The following is a 19,675-nucleotide window of genomic DNA, read 5'->3' on the forward strand; positions in this document are numbered from 1 at the left end:
AGGGGACTTAGATGTTTCAAGAGGTAGCCTTCCTTGCAGTTGTTAAGTGTCCAGCCTTTTATCTACTTGGTAGCTTGTTCTTTACGGTGGTGTTTTAGGGATTATATCTACTGAAACGTAAAGTGGTATTTTATCTCTTGCTGTAGGAATCTGTAGTTTTGTCAGTGTTAATACTGAATATGGGACGTTAAGTCGGAAGTAGAGTAATAGTAGTTAAATGGATATGTTATGGAAGCAAAATCTGTACACATGACTTGTATCACTTTTAGTTGGAGATCATTTTTAATGATGGTTAATACTCTTACTTGTTACAGGTGAATTGCTTTTGCCATTGGCATTTGTGTTCATAAGTTCTTACGTTTTGGAATGAAAAACCCTTAATTCATAGTTTTGCACAATAATTGAGTGAAGGTGTTAATATTACCAATGGTACAATTATTTGGACTACTATTCTCATGTTTTTTTTTATGTGTACTATTACTTTTCCAATGTGTGGACCAGTGAATTCTGTAGCTATCATCAGGTGTAATTTTAGACTTTTTTATGTATCACAACCAGAAACTTTTTGTGGAATTACCAAAATTGGAACCTCCGAACCCATGACTCCTAATATTGGCATTTTAATTACTTTGGTATAAGTATGACGCCTTTGAGCTGTTCTGGGAGCACTTTTTTATGTCTAGTATTTTTGTCCCAGTTTTTTTCTTGTAATACTGGGAGACATATCAGGCTTATGTTTATACTTGGCTTACTGATAGGATTAGCAGTTAATGCTATGTGTGCTACTTTCTTATTTTCCAATATGGCTCACTGTCGATGATTATGACTTTGTATATCTACCTTAATCATAGTGAGGAACGGACTGGAAATGGATGGTACTCTACTGGCAAGAACACGCATCGCAACTGATAACATCATGAAGTTGCTCACGTTCTGTGCAACCACACTGCCTTCCAGCTCCCTGATATGTATTACAAACAAATGTAATGGATAGTTATGGCCTCACCATTGTCACCTGTGAGTGCCATCATCTATATAGAATACTTCAAGAATCTAGCATTGAAAGCTGCAACTCTCATACCAGTAAGGTGTCTTTGATACATTGATGACACATTTGTCTTACAGCAACATTAAGAGGATGTAATGTCATTCCTGGATCATATAAGCAATCTTCAACCATCAATCCAGTTCATAATTTAAAACAACAACGTACTACCGTTACCAAACGTCCAAGTGGAAAGAGATGAAACTGTTTATAAGATATTTTGTACTATAAACCAACAGCCACCCGTTGCTACCTCAATTTCGAGTCACACCATCCATATACTGTTAAGAAAGGCGTAGTGAGATGCCTACAATATCGTGCAAATGTCATCAGCACTGATAACACAATAAAAACAGACCTGGACCAGTTAACCAAGACATTCCAGAGAAATGGATACCTAAAAGGTTACACAGAACAAAAACGTACAAGACAAACAACAGGCCTAGTTCCTAAAGAAACCAATAGCAACTGTGTCAGCCTTGGAAAAAGTCACTATCATTGATACGGAGCCATATTGGAAAATGAGGAAGATCAAGGAAGCAGCACACATAGCATTGGCTATTAATCTCATCAGCTGGTTCAGACATAAGGCAAGTGATATAATTTCTAGTTGTTGGTATAAATCAAGAGGTTCTCGAAATGTTTCAGGGAGTTCTCAGAAAGAATTCTGAAATGACAAAAGCAAAGATATTTGCACACATTAATTACACTGACTCCTCATGTTTATATAGTAACGTATGGGAAGGTACAGCCACATATCTTTATTGAAGTGCCAACAGTAAGTCCCTTAATGCAGCACTCCAGTTGTGGCTAACTATAGTCATAGAGTAAAAGATTTATTTCGCCCTTGTAAAAGTATCTTTGGTCTGAGATTGCACAACTCTTCTTCCAGCTACAAAGGATAATCATTATACTTCATGAGGTGGTTTTCTCTCTATTGTAAAATATCAAGGTTTTCATCCATCTGTCTGCTTGTGCTGTGGGGCTTTAGAACCAATATTTGTTGAAACATTGGGTGATCTCTAATCTATGTTGGAGGCGTTGTGGCCAACTGTTGTTTTAAAAGCACTGATGAACATAAATATTTAGCTAGAAGTGTACAAACAGCACTTTAACAGATATTTATGAAAGCGACGTTTGTCACTTTTGCAAATGAAAGTCTTTAATTCCGTTGCATATGAATGGCTTTTGCCCTTATCTTTATGCCTAAGTATTTTTACAGAACTACACTGAATAAAATTAAAAATCTTTTTAAATTGCTATATTAATAAAAGATAGTACAAAACAAATGATATATCTGCATATCACAGCTTTTTTCCTTATTCCATTTGAGATATGTCCTCAAGCTGACAATTAAATTCATTTATAAAACCAATTATCTTTAAGCTCGTGATATAACCAATAATCACATTAATATTGTCTCTTTTATATGAAAGCTTAAACGCCACGTGAACAACACAACTTTTAAAGAATCATAATTAATATTGAATACTTATTTAAGCATACATCTTTCTTTACAAGAAAGCTCCCTTAGTTACAATTCAAACTCCTGAAAAAGAATATTACTTAATGAAGTGATAAATGAAAACCTTGAGAAATACATTAACGTAAAAATAAAACACATTTAATATGTAAGTTATATATACAGGGTGACCCGTAAGTCCCTACCCGTCCATATGTTATTATGTTATATTCAATAATACTAATGATGAGTTGAAGGCAGATGTTACCGCGGCATTTGGAACAATAACCCCTGCTATGTTGAGGAAAATGTCTGACAGAACATGGCGTCGCATAATATTATGCAGCGAGAATGAGGGACAGCATACAGATACACTGGATACATAAGATATAAGAAGGGGTAGGGACTTACGGGCCACCCTGTATATACATATTGGTATAAAAGCTCATTAAATATGATGTAAACCTTTATCGAATGATTAACGAAAATATATAATTAAACTAAAACGAATTTCTCTGTATCTTTAAAATGAACCTACTCTTCACTTATTTATTCAGTCATGAAAAATTCTTTTATCATTACATTTTTAAAGCCAAGTAGGTAATATATGTGTTAAACTATGAAAATAATATTTATTAACTAACACTTGTTCACCACTTAAAAATGTTTTAAACACTAGGTCTATGTGTAATCTAAATTAAACATTAGGCCTAATACATAAACATAAGGTAAGGTTTTGCAAAAACATTACTTGGTAAATTTTATTTTGCTTTTGACTAAAACTCAATGTCATAAAACTTATTAATTTAAATTATTTTCCCAATATATTCCCGAAGTTATCAAAAAAGTTATTATTTATAAAAGGTTTGTAATAAAAAACAAAGATTTCTAACAAATCAACATGAATATTGAGAATTGAACATAAATACCATAATTGGCTTAAGAACAATCAAGTCATACTTTTTATATGCAAAAACGGCTCGTTTGGGTTGAGAAGAAGGTCAAAACGTTGTTCGCTCTTCTATGTAAAATATTTTCTCAACCCAAACGAGCCGTTTTTGCATATAAATTTCTCAACAAGTGGGTTTCTCGACATCACTGATTATCAAGTCATACTTTAGCTGCTAAGCTTGGAAGCATTCTCGATAGAGTGACAAGGGGAATATGCCTTTTTTGGATAGTGATATAAATAATACACTTTTAATCATAATACATAATGTATAATGTATACATATCTTTAAAAGATGGAATAGCATATGAAAGCCCTTTTAACCAAGAAACTACATAAATCATATCAAAATTTAATGAAGAACAGACATAAATATAAAATCTTTAACAAAGAATGCTAGTATACACACAGGTATAAACAAAATATATTTTAAGATGGAAAATTACACATAGATAAAAACACAACTGATAAAGATTATTTACCCTTTGGAAATTGTAGTTTGACAAACAAAAACAACACAAGAAATAATAAAAACTTTGACACTGATTACCTGCCCCTCTTGAAAGGGGCAGTCTAACAGACTATGCGTTATAAGCAGGGGCTTAGATCCTGGGGGTATATATATACAGTTATATATAGAGGGGGGCCCGTAAGTCCCTACCCGTCCATATGTTATTATGTTATATTCGATAATACTAATGATGAGTTGAAGGCAGATATATATCCCTTCCTTCATTTTAGGTGGGGTATGGTGCATACAATCATCCCCCCTTACAGTTTGGTCTGTTGAATTGTTTCATTGCATCATAGGCCTACAAATTGTGTGTTTGTTCTTGTGATTCTCGTGTTCTTACCAATCGAATTACATTATTAGGCCTAGATGTAGGCTTTTTCAGTAGCCGAAATGTACATCTTTAATATAATCATGCTTCTAAGCTTTTCGATCTAAGCGATAGTTTGTAAGTATCAGTCAGTAGGCCTAAGTATACATGCAAGTATCGTGACTGCATGTTTACAGCTTTCAGGTTCACGTAATCAGTGATTACCAATTTGCAATTTGAACAGTCCACATAAGTGGTTGCAAAAATCATCTCTCCCCATCGAGTGTAAAAAATCTACGCTCCTGGTTATAAGAGTAAATGAAAAGTCCTTTAAATTAGACATTAAAATTTCGTAATATAATATAATAAAAACCCAATTTATAACATAAAAAAGTGCAAGTGATGAAAGATAATGATCCGTTTTATGAAGTAAATAAATATCTCGACTTCAAATTCATTAAACAAAACAAAAATCTAAGAAAAAAATGAAACTTTTTCTTCCGTTTTTATATCAAATATGCTGAATAAAACAACATATGATAAAATAGAATAAAAACTTTAAAGTGTGCTCTTTTACACGCCCTAGAGACTTACAATTCTAGAAACTGGGTTTCGATACCCTTGGCAGGCAGAGTACAGATAATCCATTGTGTAGCTTTGTGCTTAATTCCAAACAAAGCTCTATTTTACAAACATTCAAATTGGAAAAAGAAAGAAAATACATATATATTTTTAATGTTGTTGAGAAGTTAAACATATGTAGTGAGAATAAAAGATACATTATATGTACTCTTTATCATGCTTTTATATTATGATAAATAAATATTTTTGCGAAATATACAACTTCCTTAGAGTTTGTCAAAGCTTTGCCTCCAATAACTTTAAACACATCAGTAGATTATCCATGTCTGCCATTGTTTTGCAACTGAGTATCAAGGTAATCTTAAAGTTCACCCTGGCTTTGACAACAGTACTCATCTGTTTTGATCAAGCTGACTCACAAACAGCACAGTGCTTTTTAAAACTGCGATGGAGATGTTACCGTCTGCAGCAGCCAATCTTCCTCTCTGTTATAAAGAATTCATAGTTTACTCCAGTTTACAGCCATTTGCTGACAGTGTCTTTTGAACACCAGAATCTGCTCCAACATAGAAAGGCCTCTATTGCTTCAGGTTGCTTGGAGGGGAGATTTTTTCTTAACATTTCCTAGGACTACTTCCAGGGTCATATCATCAGTATAGCCTCTAATGGTGCCAAAACATAAGAACTTTTCTGTATCTGGATGCAGGTTAGCCCTGTCCACAAAAATTGAAGTACTTCACCTTATCTATTGACATAGTGGTTGTAACAAAGAAGATTATATCCAAACTGGCTGTCTTGTGTGCGTTGTTGTCTTGGAAGTGCTCAAAATTATAGGGCATTCACTTCGGTAGTCACAACTTCAATGGTGGTTCTCATAATTTAGGAACATGTCTCACCTTGTCGTCTCTCGAGATAATTCAAATTCCAGAAATATTTTCTTAGGCTTAGGCATATAATGCTTCTGTTACAGGTGATAACACATTTGATGTTGGAGCTGGCTCTGTGTGGTGATAAAACTCCCTCTGAGGGGATATCTGATCATCGTGTCCAATTTCTTTTTCTCCATTCCTGACTCCTCCTTTAAAAGATTCAGCACAAGTAATTATTAAATATGTTGGGTCACTTGCAGTCTGAACTTCTGCATTATTAACATTGCAGTAATTGATTTTATATTTTTTAATACCACGACATTCTCAATTTTAGCACCGGCAGAAACTTCAAATAACAAATATTAATCAACAAGGCAAGCTCTTCCGTGTTCGATGCATCAGCAAGCAACATATATTCATTCATGAGCTCAGCCATTGTAAACACCAACCCAACTCGTGGAGTTCTAGTCTCAGCAACATCATTAGTTTCCTTGTTAAAACAAAACTTCTAGGTACTTTGAAGATATCATTTGGTTTTTATAGATAGGCTTCTGAATATTTTGAGAAAATTAAAGGCAGGATAATCACTGGCAGTTGAGTAGCGAAATATTTGCATGTACTCATGTACTATATCATCTATAATTTCATAGACAGTATCTAGTTCCAATAAAAATGAATAAGGTCGAGACTGCAATAGGTTCCTACAAACTCAAGCTGGCTTCAGTCAGGTGATGTTAAGCTTTACCTTTGACTGTTAGCTTTCATCAACGCTTTCATTATCCTTTCTTTGAGACTTTCCTTCAAATACGAATTTATTACTAGTTTTTAGCAAGACTTACAAATTTTGCACCATGTGAGTGTTACTTTGCACCTTGCATACTATATTCATACCCTGTACTTTCATGCTTTAGTATTGCACCTTGTATTGAAGTTATATTAAGAAAACTATGTACTTATTAAAATATTTCATTTTGTATGATTGACAATATTCTGTTACAACGAAATAAAACACACTGACATTTGAATGTATTAATGTCGCTAAGTCTATTCGATTCTAAGTTGATCGAGTTTTGCATTAGATTAACTTGAAGCCTCAACTTTCAACTCTTTGATAAAGACTCATAAAGTAATTCCTTCTATGTTTAAATACTAAAGATTGTATTTTGAGCTAGAATATTTAAAAGAAGAAATAAATAGCATGTATTTAAACGAAGTACAAATTGAGAGCAAAGCCGTAAAATTGAATCTACTGACAATGTGCACCTCTGAGGAACCATATACTACACAAAATCTGATTTAACCATTCCAAGCTTGGGAAATCAGAACTGCATTATAGAAAATCCAGAATACAATGACATCTCATTAAATCCTGCTATTCTTCGACTGGCCTACACACAGATAATATGCCTTACCATTAGTATTTTAATGTACATTGTTGTCCGGTACTATAGCGTAATAATTCATCCCGAAAATAATTATTATCTATAATAGATACTTAAGTACTGCACGTCGCGTAGGTATTTTTGACAAGATCCAATGAAAACACCGAAAACAATATATTTCTCCTTCACGTGTACTGGTTTACTCTCTTCGAGAGATTCCGCCAAAATATCCCCAAATCTGATAAGACGTAGTAACAACACGGACGATCCCAAAGTTGTTGTAGATGTGTAAACTTTTCACAAGATGTAGGTGTTCGTTATCAAGTACAAAGCTATATGAAGGGTTGTCTGTGCCCTGCCCACCACGGTTATTTAAACCTGGTTTCTAGTGGTATATTTTATTACATGGAAATCTTACTAATGTGAATTTTAAAATATTTAACCTTTTAAATTTGATGGAAGTAGTTTGATTTTCTTTAAAATAATCTAGTCTATCATCACACATCATACCATCCAATAGCTATCAATGACATTTTGTGACAAAAATTCATTCTGATTCTATAAAATAATTTCAACGGGTTGTTTATCTTAGTTTGATTTCAGCATTTTGCACAAAGCTGCTCACGATTTACCTGCACTTCATCTTCCTCAGGCCCGGCATGGCCAAGCGCGTTAAGGCGTGCGACTCGTAATCTGAGGGTCGCGGGTTCGCATCCACGTTGGGCCAAACATGCTCGCCCTTCCAGCCGTGGGGGCGTTATAATGTGACGCTCAATCCCACTATTCGTTGGTAAAAGAGTAGCCCAAGAGTTGGCGGTGGGTGGTGATGACTAACTGCCTTCCCTCTAGTCTTACACTGCTAAATTAGGGACGGCTAGTACAGATAGCTCTCGAGTAGCTTTGTGCGAAATTCCAAAACAAAACAAACCATCTTCCTCACTTTAAAATTTATTTTATGTAAGAAAAGTAATTAATCAACAGCGACCTCTCTCTCTCTCGCCAACTCTTGTCTCATTGAGAAGTATGGTTTTGTCGTGTGCAAAGTGTGTTTTTACTGCAACGTGTTCCAAATCATGAATCCTTTGTTTCACAATTTGAGCATGAGTGACACGTGGCCTTTTTATATAAGCAATAAATAATATTAGAAACGCTAAACTGTATCTCAGTGCTATGCTCGTTTATTCAGAAACATGTTTGTGTGTGTTTTTTATGTCTTGCTACGCTACCTATACTGTTCTCCTTCCCGATTCTTGTAACTTTTTAAAAAAGCGATGAGAAATGAAGTATGTTTCAAATGCCTGGCTAAAGTTACACTGTTGGAATCCTTTAATGGATTTTATTAGTCACAAGGCCTACATACTGATGTCAAATTAGAAAAACACACGTTAAGTTTACGATAAACTGAATAGTATGTGAAGAAATCCACAAGTGATTGTGCTTCCGTAAGTAAGCCATGCTCTATTTTTTTCAACATTACTTTCATTAACAGTGTTGGTTAGAATGTTAAATGTATATAAATATACATACATATATCGTTTCGAATTTTTAGTTGATGTATTTTTATTACAAAAGTTATTGCACCGTTTGTGTAGATTATGGATTTAGGACAAATTTTAGTGTCCTAACACTGGTGGATTGGGGGTGGTGGGTATGTATCCAATTGCACCTTCAACTCCCAACACCATAGGGAGTATCTTGCGATTTTTTTTCTTCACGTGATTTTCGTTGGTTGAAGAAATCTGTATTTTTGTTGTTTCCCCAACTTTTGTTTTCTGTATATCGTAATCCTAATATTCTCGTTAGCGTTTCGACTTGCTGGAAGAGATACTGGAACACGGTTGTATAAACGTACGAAAACAGATAATTATGTCATAAGACGATTGTACAGTGATTACAGTGAAAATGATATTTATACGCCACTAATGGTGAGGAAGGCTGCAAGTTATTTGAGGGAAATAAAAATAAGTGGTACAACAGTCGTAAAACACAGACAAGCATTCTTTCAACTGTCGCTACTCAACTTCTGGGGCCAAGTGGTTTATGTTAAGTGTCAGAATTTAAACTTGTATTTATTAGTTTTTCTAACTACTGTTTGCAATATTGTGAAAAATGAAAACAGTATTTCTGCTCTTTATTTGAATCAAAAGATATGCAAAGATTGTTTGTTTGGTTTGTTTTAAAAATCACGCAAAAGGTACTCGGGAGCTAGCCATCCATAATTTAGCTATAATAATCTGGAGGGAAAGTAGTTAGATAACAACACCTATAACCAACTCTTGAGCTAGTCTTTTTACAAATGAGGAGGGGAATTGTCATTTCATCGCTCTCGAAGCTAATAAGGCGAGTTTGTTCGGTGTGACCGTGGTTCAAACCCCCGACCCTCAGAAAATGAGTCGAGTAATCCTAACCACCTGGCCATGCTGGGTCATATGGCAGTGAGTACATATAATGGCTAAATATGTCTCTCAAGCTATGTTTCTCCTGAATGGTTAAGTTAATCGTATTTGTATTTTGAATTTCGCGAAAAGTTACATGTGGTCTATTTGTGCATGGCAAATCATACAAATAAATATATACATGTATATGTGTGTAGAAAATGTATACTAAGATATATTTACACCTGCCTTTTGTTTAAATTCGTTGAAATGCGCACATTTAGATAGTAAGGTGCGTGCGCATTTACAGGACGGACAAAAACTCGGTATAATTTTGATAGTTTTACACTTGTGCCAATACAGCGTACCACAAGTGAATTTGATAAATACCGTTTAAAAGTATTACATATTAATGTATACTGCGTATACCTGCAAAAGTACATGACCCAGATAGTCTATTGTTTACTTCTTGATAAAGGAAGTTTTCAACAAACCGACAAGCAAACTAGGGAATATTTCATAATATGTGAAAATAGATACGATGTATTAATTGAGTAATTCTTTAAAAGGGCAAACAAAGATATAAATGTATTGATTTATTAGAAATAGGGCGAAAACGCATTTGTATAAGTAGGATATAAGTGTTATTAGGTAATTTTGTAAAGTTTTTAGTGCCGATTGGTTGGTTAGTGGGAGATTTATGGAATTCCAACGTTAAAATCTGGAGTTAGATTCTACAAGTTGTCAAACAGAGCACAAATAGCACATTGTGTAGGATGTGCGCAAAAAAAAAAAAATTCAACATTGTTTACCATTTTAACTATACCATGTGTTTTCTAAAACTTTCTATAGGTATTTGGTTTACTGAATCAGTTTGCTATGATTGTATTTTTAAGTATTTTTGAATGTTCAAAATAACTTTTTCTCACACTTGCGTTTAGATGGACTGACCCACATGTGTGAAACATATTGGGAACATCATTGCATCACATTGACAATTGCACACGTTGTATTTATAATTAGATAACGCCAGGAATCTGTTTTACAAGTTTATATAAACAAATTATTCCCTAGATGAATTTTTCTTGTTCAAAAATATTTTTGCACATTATAATTAAATTCTTGCAAATGTACAAGCGACAATTTCGATAGACTTAATCAAAAATAATCTTAAAGCAAAAAACAAACTAAAGCTTTGAGGCATACATTGACATATTAGGTGAAGTCAAATAGTGTAGATAGAAAACATCAGAGTGTCATTAAGTGATGACATAGGGGATACCCAGTGGCATAAGACGGAGTTACAAAGTAGAGGTGCTTAGTATGCCATCCCCAGGAAATTAATATTGTAATTTACAGTTGCTATATAGTTCAAATATATAAAAGTGAGGGCACTCTATTACTTTTAGTTCTGACACCTGATATGTAACACCCGCCACCAGTGTTATTCGCCACTAATAAGAGGTAAATGATCATAAATGGGACAGGGAACCCCATGCTACAATTATACATGTCCAAATATAAGGTAGATAACACAGTCCCATGAACTTATAATCATATGTATGAGATAGGTAATGGTGTACTGTAAGGTCATACACGGGATAAATAATAGTGTAATTTATACTTTTGTTCATTTATGGGATGGATGATGACGTATCATTATCCTTAATAACCACATTCAGTTCATTATAGCCCATTTATAGATTAAACATTATGGCGCCACTGAGCTTAATGGTTCTAAATGGAATACGGAACCTCACAAGAACGAGTGGTATGGGTGCACTTATTCCCCTTGCTGTGATGTGATATATATCTTCAATTTTTATCAGTAGCTTTCACCACTCCCAGTATAAAAATTGTTTCAGCATCAATAGGAGCCCATGCTACCGATCTAACGGCCGTATAAAGAAAATAGGCAACAGTTGGTACCACTAGCCTAAATCATTATTTATGAGATAGGTAACCATATGCTGTTAGTTTGACTAGTCTTACAAAAGTTAAGCACCATTCTAAATAACCATATATAATCAACTGATAACTAGTACAGTACTGTTCATTAATATATTTTCCACCTTCATCAAAATTCCGAAAGCGGCTTTCTTGCCCACCTTAGCCTTCATTCAAAACCTACTCCAATTCTCTTCGATTCACTCATCTACTCTTATTCTTTTTTATAATAAAAAGTAAAACAGTTAACCTGGTGTAATACCTCCAAAATGGTAGCAATACGTTACCCAATGCCAATGAGGTATTCTCAACTCGTAACTTGGGTTGTAAATGCATACAATTTATACATCATTGTGTATTGAATATAAATCATTAACGGATATACTAACCCATATATACAAAATGCTTTCGAATTCATAAACATAATTGTTTACGAATATGGTGATGCGTGTTTTTTATTCTTATACCAAATGTAATACAATTTATTTTAAATTGAACTGAAGGTTTTATTACTCAAGTTTTAAAAATGATTTTCACCATCACAACCTTGGTGTCGAGAGTATGCCAAGTGTGTTAAGTTAATTTCCCGCGTCTGAATTGTTATTTTATTTCAACTGTAACCTAAGAAAGAAGAAGAAAAGAGAAGTTGCATTCTAAGTCATTTTTCATATAAATTATCAAATGAGTGAAAAAATGCAATATAAACCGGGAGATCTGGTATTTGCAAAAGTAAGAGGATATCCACCATGGCCAGCTAGGGTACGTTATTTATATCGTTCGTAATTTTGAGTATACAGTCATATTGAGTGAAATTTGTAATTATGATGTTATAAGTTAGGCCTAGGTTGATGGTGAATACTGATTTAGCCTTTCAGATCGTGAGTTTTGTTTTATTTATTGTGTGTGTTTAGTATCAGTTTCAGAATTAATAAATAGTAATTGTGTTTGATAGTGATCTATAGAAACATGTAATATGTTATTATGGTAACATATATATACTAGTCTGACGGGTTCTTAAAAATATGGAAATGGGAAGAGATCAAATGAACATAATCGAAGTTAAAATATATGTGGTAAATATCAGTTTGTATGTAAAAGTTATATTTTATAGTTTGAACAACATCATAACTGTTCTGTACTTCATGACAGTTTTCTGGGAGAAAAATGAGTCTATACTGTATTTAAAAAAGCAGTTAAAATAAGTGTTACAAAACATATCAATAGCAGATCTCTATGATTAACATTTAAAATGATAAAAATAAAGAAAAATTAGTCCATTCTGGAAGATCAATGTTAGGCATTACAACCAAATTGTTTATAAAGTTTTTATGAAATTTTAACCACATGACATTTTGTCATTGTAAAAATGTTTTACTTTTTTAATATTAAGTACTCTATGTGGAGAACAACTCTTAAGCATATAAATTTCATAAGAAGCAGCCATAGGTATTATTACATCTGCCATTTCAATTCAAAATGATGAAAGTATTTTGTGTGATGTCTAAAGAGTGTTTAGTGGTTTCTGTAGGTATGAAATTCTGGTATTGACATAAGTTACTATGTTACTTTAAACTTTGAGATCTAGTTGATTTAATGCATCTGTTGTATCATTTATTAAATTGTGAAACAAAATTAGAACATGAGAAGCTTGAAGCTTAGGAATTGTTTTCTGTAGCTCCTACATATGTGTGGTTTTTGTATGATAGTTTTATCCAGTTGCATTTTTGACATTTGGAAATATTTTATATAAGTTTTTAAATCTGCAGCTTAAAACACTTACCTTTGTTGTGGATTCTATTTATTGATTGTGGCTTCCTTATTTATATTTATAAAACTTTTCTATTAAGATTTTGTTTTGTAAAATTGTAAGTTTAATCTTTATTTTGACTCAAAAAAACAGTGTATGAAGATTGTTCACAGTTGCAGACATACAGTGAAAATAATTTTCTTACCATATCCAAATTATAAGCAAACTGACTTAGTGAATATATATATATAACAAGTTTTAAGCCTGTTTCATATTCATTTATTTGTGTATTTTTTACATTTGCTTTTGTGGATTTTCTTTTGCCCATTCAAAATTATGTAAGTCTGTATGTCTTAATGCATACAAGATTTAATGCAGTGGCCTTGTTGAAAAAATGAAACTTTATGGTTAAGTGCTGAAACATTTAACTAAATCTAACTTATTTTCACCTGTACCATACATTATTATTGTAATTCAAATAAATTGTAAAGTGATAAAACATGCTTTTCACAAATTTAAAAAAACAAAATGCAATTCTGGTGAAAGTTGTTCATAAACATTTATTAGTTTGAGAGACATCACAAAGTTGAGCTGTTATCAGTCTTCTTCCATTTTTGGTATAAATCCACATTGAACTGAGAGTTTTTTGCTTGTACACTTGAAAAAGAATAGAAAGAGTTTTCATAATTGGCTTTGATGAGTAAACTATGACTTTTTGAGTCTGAGTCACAGGCATTTAAATTGCATCATGAACAAGTGAGCTGAGAAATGGTGATTGTTTAAAAATCATATTAAAGTTATAAGAAAATATTAGTGCTATTTGTTCAACACCATTGTGCCAAAATATATTCAAGAAAATGATGAACATTAATGATTTTGTTGGAGGAGCACTAAAATTAAAATTTGATATATATGTATGTGTGTGTGTGTGGTTTGTTTTGTTTTTTAATGTATAAAAGTAGCTTTTTTTTTAGGAGAGAGATTTAACTGGAAAGTATTTTTTATGTGAAAAAATGCCTACAATTTTTTCAATATATATATATTTTTAATTCAACAGTACAATTAAGTAAGAGATGAACTACACCCATCTGGGCATGAAAGGGTTAATGTTTATGGAATAAGGAAATATTTGGTTATTGAATTTAATCAGACCCAAAAGAAATTTTGTAAATGTATCTCAGAATGGCTGGTATAGGTATTAACACTTTTATTGATAAGGTGAGCCCAACGTTTCGACCTTCCTAAGTCATCTTTAGGTTAAGAAAGAGAGAGTTTGAATGTGACCGTTGATGGACCCATGTCTTAGAGATAAGAGTATAAACAGGTATGGGATTGTAGGGGGCATTGCAGTTGGGTGTTAGGTTATTAATTGGTACAGTTATAAAGGTGTTCCTTTATTTTGGTTTTAGTTGCTGTATAAGTAAGGTTTCTTTGATTTTGTATTTGTTTATGTTTGTTTCCCTACTTAATATCTGGGTGTTTTCTATGGTTATGTTGTATTTATTTGATTTGCAGTGTTCAAAAATGGGTGAAGGTGTTCTTTTTGTGTTCTTTGACTCTAGTTTTCATTTTTCTGCTTATTTCTCCAATATAGAAGTCATGGCAGTTGTTGCATTGTATTTTGTAAATTGTGTTTGTTTTATGTTTGTCAGTGTAGTTTTTACTTAGTATGGACTTGAGTTTTGTACCTGATTTTTGAATTTATTTGATGTTTACTAGAATGTTGATTTTTGTTACAAGTTTTTTCCAAATGTTGGTTATTTTTTCACTGATTTTTTCTCATCATCGAGAAATTTTGTAATTTCATTTCCAAGGGATATTTGGTGTATTTTGAATATTCCACATTTTACTGGGCACCATATACCCTACCACATATAGAAATCTCTTTTTCTCGCATCAAACTTTGATCTATAAAATATTCTTTCAATCTAATTTAAAATTCTGTCAGTATCACAGAGTCTACCACATCTTAAGGCAAATTATTTCATATTTGCACCAACTTGTCAGGAAAGTAACATTTAGAGTAATGTCTGACATTCTGGTATCTTGAACTTTTGCCCTCTAGTCTTATTGGCTGGGGAATATTGGTGGTTAAAGTTAAATATGGGGTTTTATGAAAGATGGGTTTATTTGATATAAAATGGTTGGGTGAGAGATAGAAACTACTAGATATTTAACACCATTCACAGTGCTGTCAAAATGCTTCAGTGTCTAAGGATTTATCCTGGTAAAATAAACACCTGGACCCATCTACTTTTTCTAAAGCAGTTGAGATTTATGCTGTTAATAACTTCATAATTAAATTGAATTTACATACAGAGCTATTTCCCACATGTTATTTTTAACATACTCTCACGTGGTCATTGGCAGAAAACTTTATCAATTTGTTTACTCCCTCTAGTGTTAGAATTATTCGTAATTATGGAATTAATTTGAAACCATTTTATTTTGGTTGTGCAAATTTTTCTGACATGGAAGATAAAAATAAATTTGAAGGTGACTTAACAAGGTTTCAGGTTCTTGATGAGAAACCTATATGAAATAAAAATGCATCTCAGAATGGTATTAACACTTTTATTGATAAGCAGAGAACAATGTTTTGACCTTCCTAGGTCATCTTTAGGTTAACAAAGAGAGTTTGCAACTTTACATTTTCTAATTTTTCTCTTTTTCACGTAACTCTATTTCTGCTTGACTGGTCGCAGCTATTTATTCATTATAACTTAGGTCTTCTAGAAATCTCCTTAAGCTTGATATCAGTGGACCGCAAACATGGTGTTTTATAGCCTTAACACCAGGGAATTACAAGTATGAAATCAAGTAATTAATAATACTACCTACACTAAGAAATGTATAAAATCTGACACACATGACAAATGTAGGTGACAGAAGAAAATAGCAGTGTGTAACTTCAACAAAAATTTGTGTTTATTTTCACTGTATTCTGTTTGAGACACTGAAGCTTCTAAAACATCTAGTGGTCCTTTTAATTATGTTTTTTACATCAAGTAATATTGTATTTGATTCCATTGTATTTTACATGGTGATTTCCCTGTAGTTGTTGAAACTTGAAGTTTTATCTGTTATTTGTGGGTTAAAATGTTTTTGCCATAATGGAGATGTTGATGAAGCTTATTTTTATGCCTTTTGCTGAATTTATAAGAGATTGCAAATTTACTTAAAATATTAAGTACGTTAAACAATGATACTCCTTAAATTGTCCTAATTGAAATCATAAAGAATTCAATAGTCATTCTCACAGTATGTAATCATACCAATTTATTTTTAGTGTATCAGTCCATAACTAACACATGTAAAATAATAAAATTACACTCATCTCTCCAGAAATGTTTGTTTTACCATGGTGCATTAGCTTATTGGCTGTCTGGAACACTGCTTTCAAATGTATTAATGAATTAATAAGCTGCATATTTTCCATAAATTTCATGCTAGTGACACAGTGTAATTTATTTCTATGTGTATGTAGTCTTTTTTTTTAATATATAATTTAAATGTGGTATGTCTATCACTGTTGTGTTTTATTAAAATAACTCAGTATATCTTTAAATGTAATTGTAAACATTTTATCATTTCTTTATTTCTAATATATAAGAAATAGAAGTTAACCCTTCAATTGCATCTGTTTTAAATGCTTGTGAAAAGTTTTCCATGTCATATCCTGTATACAGCACATTAACTTTCAGTTGCTGAAGGTGGACTGTACACTGTAAGGTTAATCAGCAGTATGTTAATAAACAGCTGATTTTCTGTTTTGCAAGAGTCATGGATGCTTTGTTTCAGAAAATTACTTATGAAAGTACACATGTGGAACATAAATTTTAAGTAAGATTCAAATAATTTCCAAATGTATGTTTTAAGAGAGATGCACAAGACACTTATAATCGTATACAGTAAAAAAATGGGTTCAAAGGCAAGTTACCTAATAATCCAAGCAGGTTTGGAAGTTGGACTTTTTTTAAAGGAAGGAAGAAGAATGCTTCCTGAAAACATTTATTTTATTGGGTTTCTTGTTTTTAAGAAGGATTTGTGTTTAATAAATCACATTTTAAGCTAACTACTTTTGTTTTACTTTGTTTAAAAGGGAAAGATGAATTTTTAATCAGTTGTTAATTTCATCAACTGGCTTTCTAACCCAATAAATTTTGTCATTGGTAATGCTATTCAGCTGTAAGTTGTGAGGCTTTTTATGTTTCCATTAGTATACGAATGGAATTTGGAGAAAAACTGGTGTATAATTGTTTTCAACAGACATTGATGAAGTACCTATTTCAAACTGAATTTTTAAAAATTGTTAGGTTGAAGAAAAACCTCCACCAGGGAAAAAAGTACCACCAAAGAAATTTCCAATCTTGTTCTTTGGAACCTATGAAACGTAAGTTTATCTCTTGCTTGCTTTTCTGAAGTTATGTAAAACTAATTCTTAGTTATAAATCTGTAGATAGACTGTACATTAAAAAATGGATATATATGAAAAAGTTTAATTCTATGACTAGGACCTTGTCAATTAAATCGTTTTATTTGCAGTAGTTTTTCTTTATAGAATAACTAGGTCATGTATAGAATTTACCCATTGAAAAAGGTAAATAAGTTGATTTTGTCATAATTTTATTAACTTGTTTCAAAAAGCATTTAATTCAGTGAAGCAAATTTTTAAGGTTCATTTGAAGGGGGGAAAAAACCAATTTAAAGTGTTAAATTTAGATTATATGTTGAACATTACAAAATTATTTTTAAGTTTGTAATAAAGCTAACGTCTTGGTATGGATAATAACAGTAAAAACAATTAAAGAGAGGGTTTCATCATATTCAAAATAGAAGATAAACATTATTAAAATAAAGAATGTGTATGTGGTGTGTGTGTATAGCATGTCAAGCACCTGCCACAAAAGGTTAAATATTAAACTTTTAGTAATGTTCAGAGATACAGCTAGGCAACACTAATTATTGTTTCAGATTATTAATGTTTTCAAGTATTCTGACAATCAGACCTAAATTTGGTTTCCGTAGATTCCAACTACCTAAGTAATCAAAATATTACTATTACTTTTGTAAGTTCCACTTAGTAAGGACCAGTACAATGATATCAAGCAGTTAAGTAAACGAGAGGATTGTACAGAAATATTGTTGGTCAAGCTAAGTACAAAGTGAATTTTGGAATCCATAACAGCTCATCCTATATATTCTACACTGTATAACACTACTGTACATGAGATCTGTTATAACAATAACTACATGAAAGACATTTTTTTTGGAGTTTTACTTCACTGAATTAAATACTTTTTGAGACAAGTTAATAAAATAGACAAAATCAACATATTTCCCTTTTTCAATAAATAAATTGTATACATGATTATGTTAAAAGGTCAGGAAGACTGACAGTTATTTTACTAGTTAATCAAGTAACCTGTTATTATGATGTCATGTTATTTCTATTTGAAAACTTGTTCAATTCTTTTTTCCAAATTTATTCCCCTAATGTGAAAGAATTTAACTGTTTTGGGGGAATTTTGTTGAGATTACACACTGCTGTTTTCTTTCATCATCTGCATTTGTTACTTGTGTCATATATAAAAGACTTAGTGTCGGTACTTTTATTAATTACTTAATTTTTTATTTGTAATTACCTGATGTCAAGGCTATCAAATGTTGTGTTTGTAGTTCATTGATGTCAAGGTTAAGATTTCTATAAGGCCTAAGTGATAAATGTATAACTAGCTGCAACCAGTCAAGCAGAAACAGTTACTTGAAAAAGAGAAAAGTTAGAAAATGTAAAGTTGAAGTTGGTGGGAGTGAATGACTTAATGATTGATATGTTAGAGTGAGAAAATTAGTTTTAAAGAGATAGAGAAATTTTTTTTCTTTTTAAGGGATGTTCTGATTAATTGAACCTGCCTGTGTGGACTTTTAAAAAGGCAGACAAAGGTTGTATGTTCAATCCTTTTTTGGTTACACTTTTTTCACACATTAGGTGTTTTAGATTAAAAGTCATACGTAATAGGACACAGCAGATAAGACAGTGACAGCCAATATTAGCTTTATGATCACAACCATACTATTTGAAACAGACATATATATACTGTATATAACCAACCAGATTCTTTAAAATATGAGGTGGTAGTTGTTTTGTTTTTTCTTTGAAACAGTGTCAATAACTTGCTTTATAGTACTGCTGTGGGATGTTGACTAACAGTTTTTCATCACTAAGATGTGGTTTGTATTTATAACAAATGTGAAAACATTTTGATGAAAGTTAATATATTTTTCTGTCAAAGTTTCCATCCTTTCAGTGTGAAGAAACACAGGATGAAATTTGGTAAAAATGTGAGATTTTATGTATCTTGTGTATTTCTTAATAAATTGCTTTGAAATCTATTGTGTAAAGTAAGGGTCTGCTAGAGCACATTCACTGAAAATATGATAGTTTAAATTACCACAGGCTGAGCTGCAGAAAATGGAACATTGCTTCTATTTGTAA

The 19,675-nt window shown here is 32.2% G+C and overlaps 1 protein-coding gene across 2 annotated transcripts in view; it reads left to right on the plus strand.

The window, feature by feature from the left end:
- Positions 1–11,976: 11,976 nt before the first annotated feature.
- Positions 11,977–19,675, plus strand: part of LOC143222467 (uncharacterized) — a 67,410-nt gene continuing 59,711 nt past the window's right edge. Inside the window, exons 1-2 of one of the 2 annotated variants that reach the window (XM_076449029.1) lie at positions 11,977–12,191; positions 17,496–17,572. In XM_076449029.1, coding sequence (XP_076305144.1) covers positions 12,114–12,191; positions 17,496–17,572 — 155 coding nt within the window. In that variant the 5' untranslated portion in view covers positions 11,977–12,113. Of the gene's footprint in view, positions 12,311–17,495; positions 17,573–19,675 lie in introns of both variants that reach the window. The other variant, XM_076449030.1, reaches the window with a different exon arrangement.

This window comes from Tachypleus tridentatus, chromosome 8, assembly GCF_004210375.1.
Source record: "Tachypleus tridentatus isolate NWPU-2018 chromosome 8, ASM421037v1, whole genome shotgun sequence".
Lineage (NCBI taxonomy): Eukaryota > Metazoa > Arthropoda > Merostomata > Xiphosura > Limulidae > Tachypleus > Tachypleus tridentatus.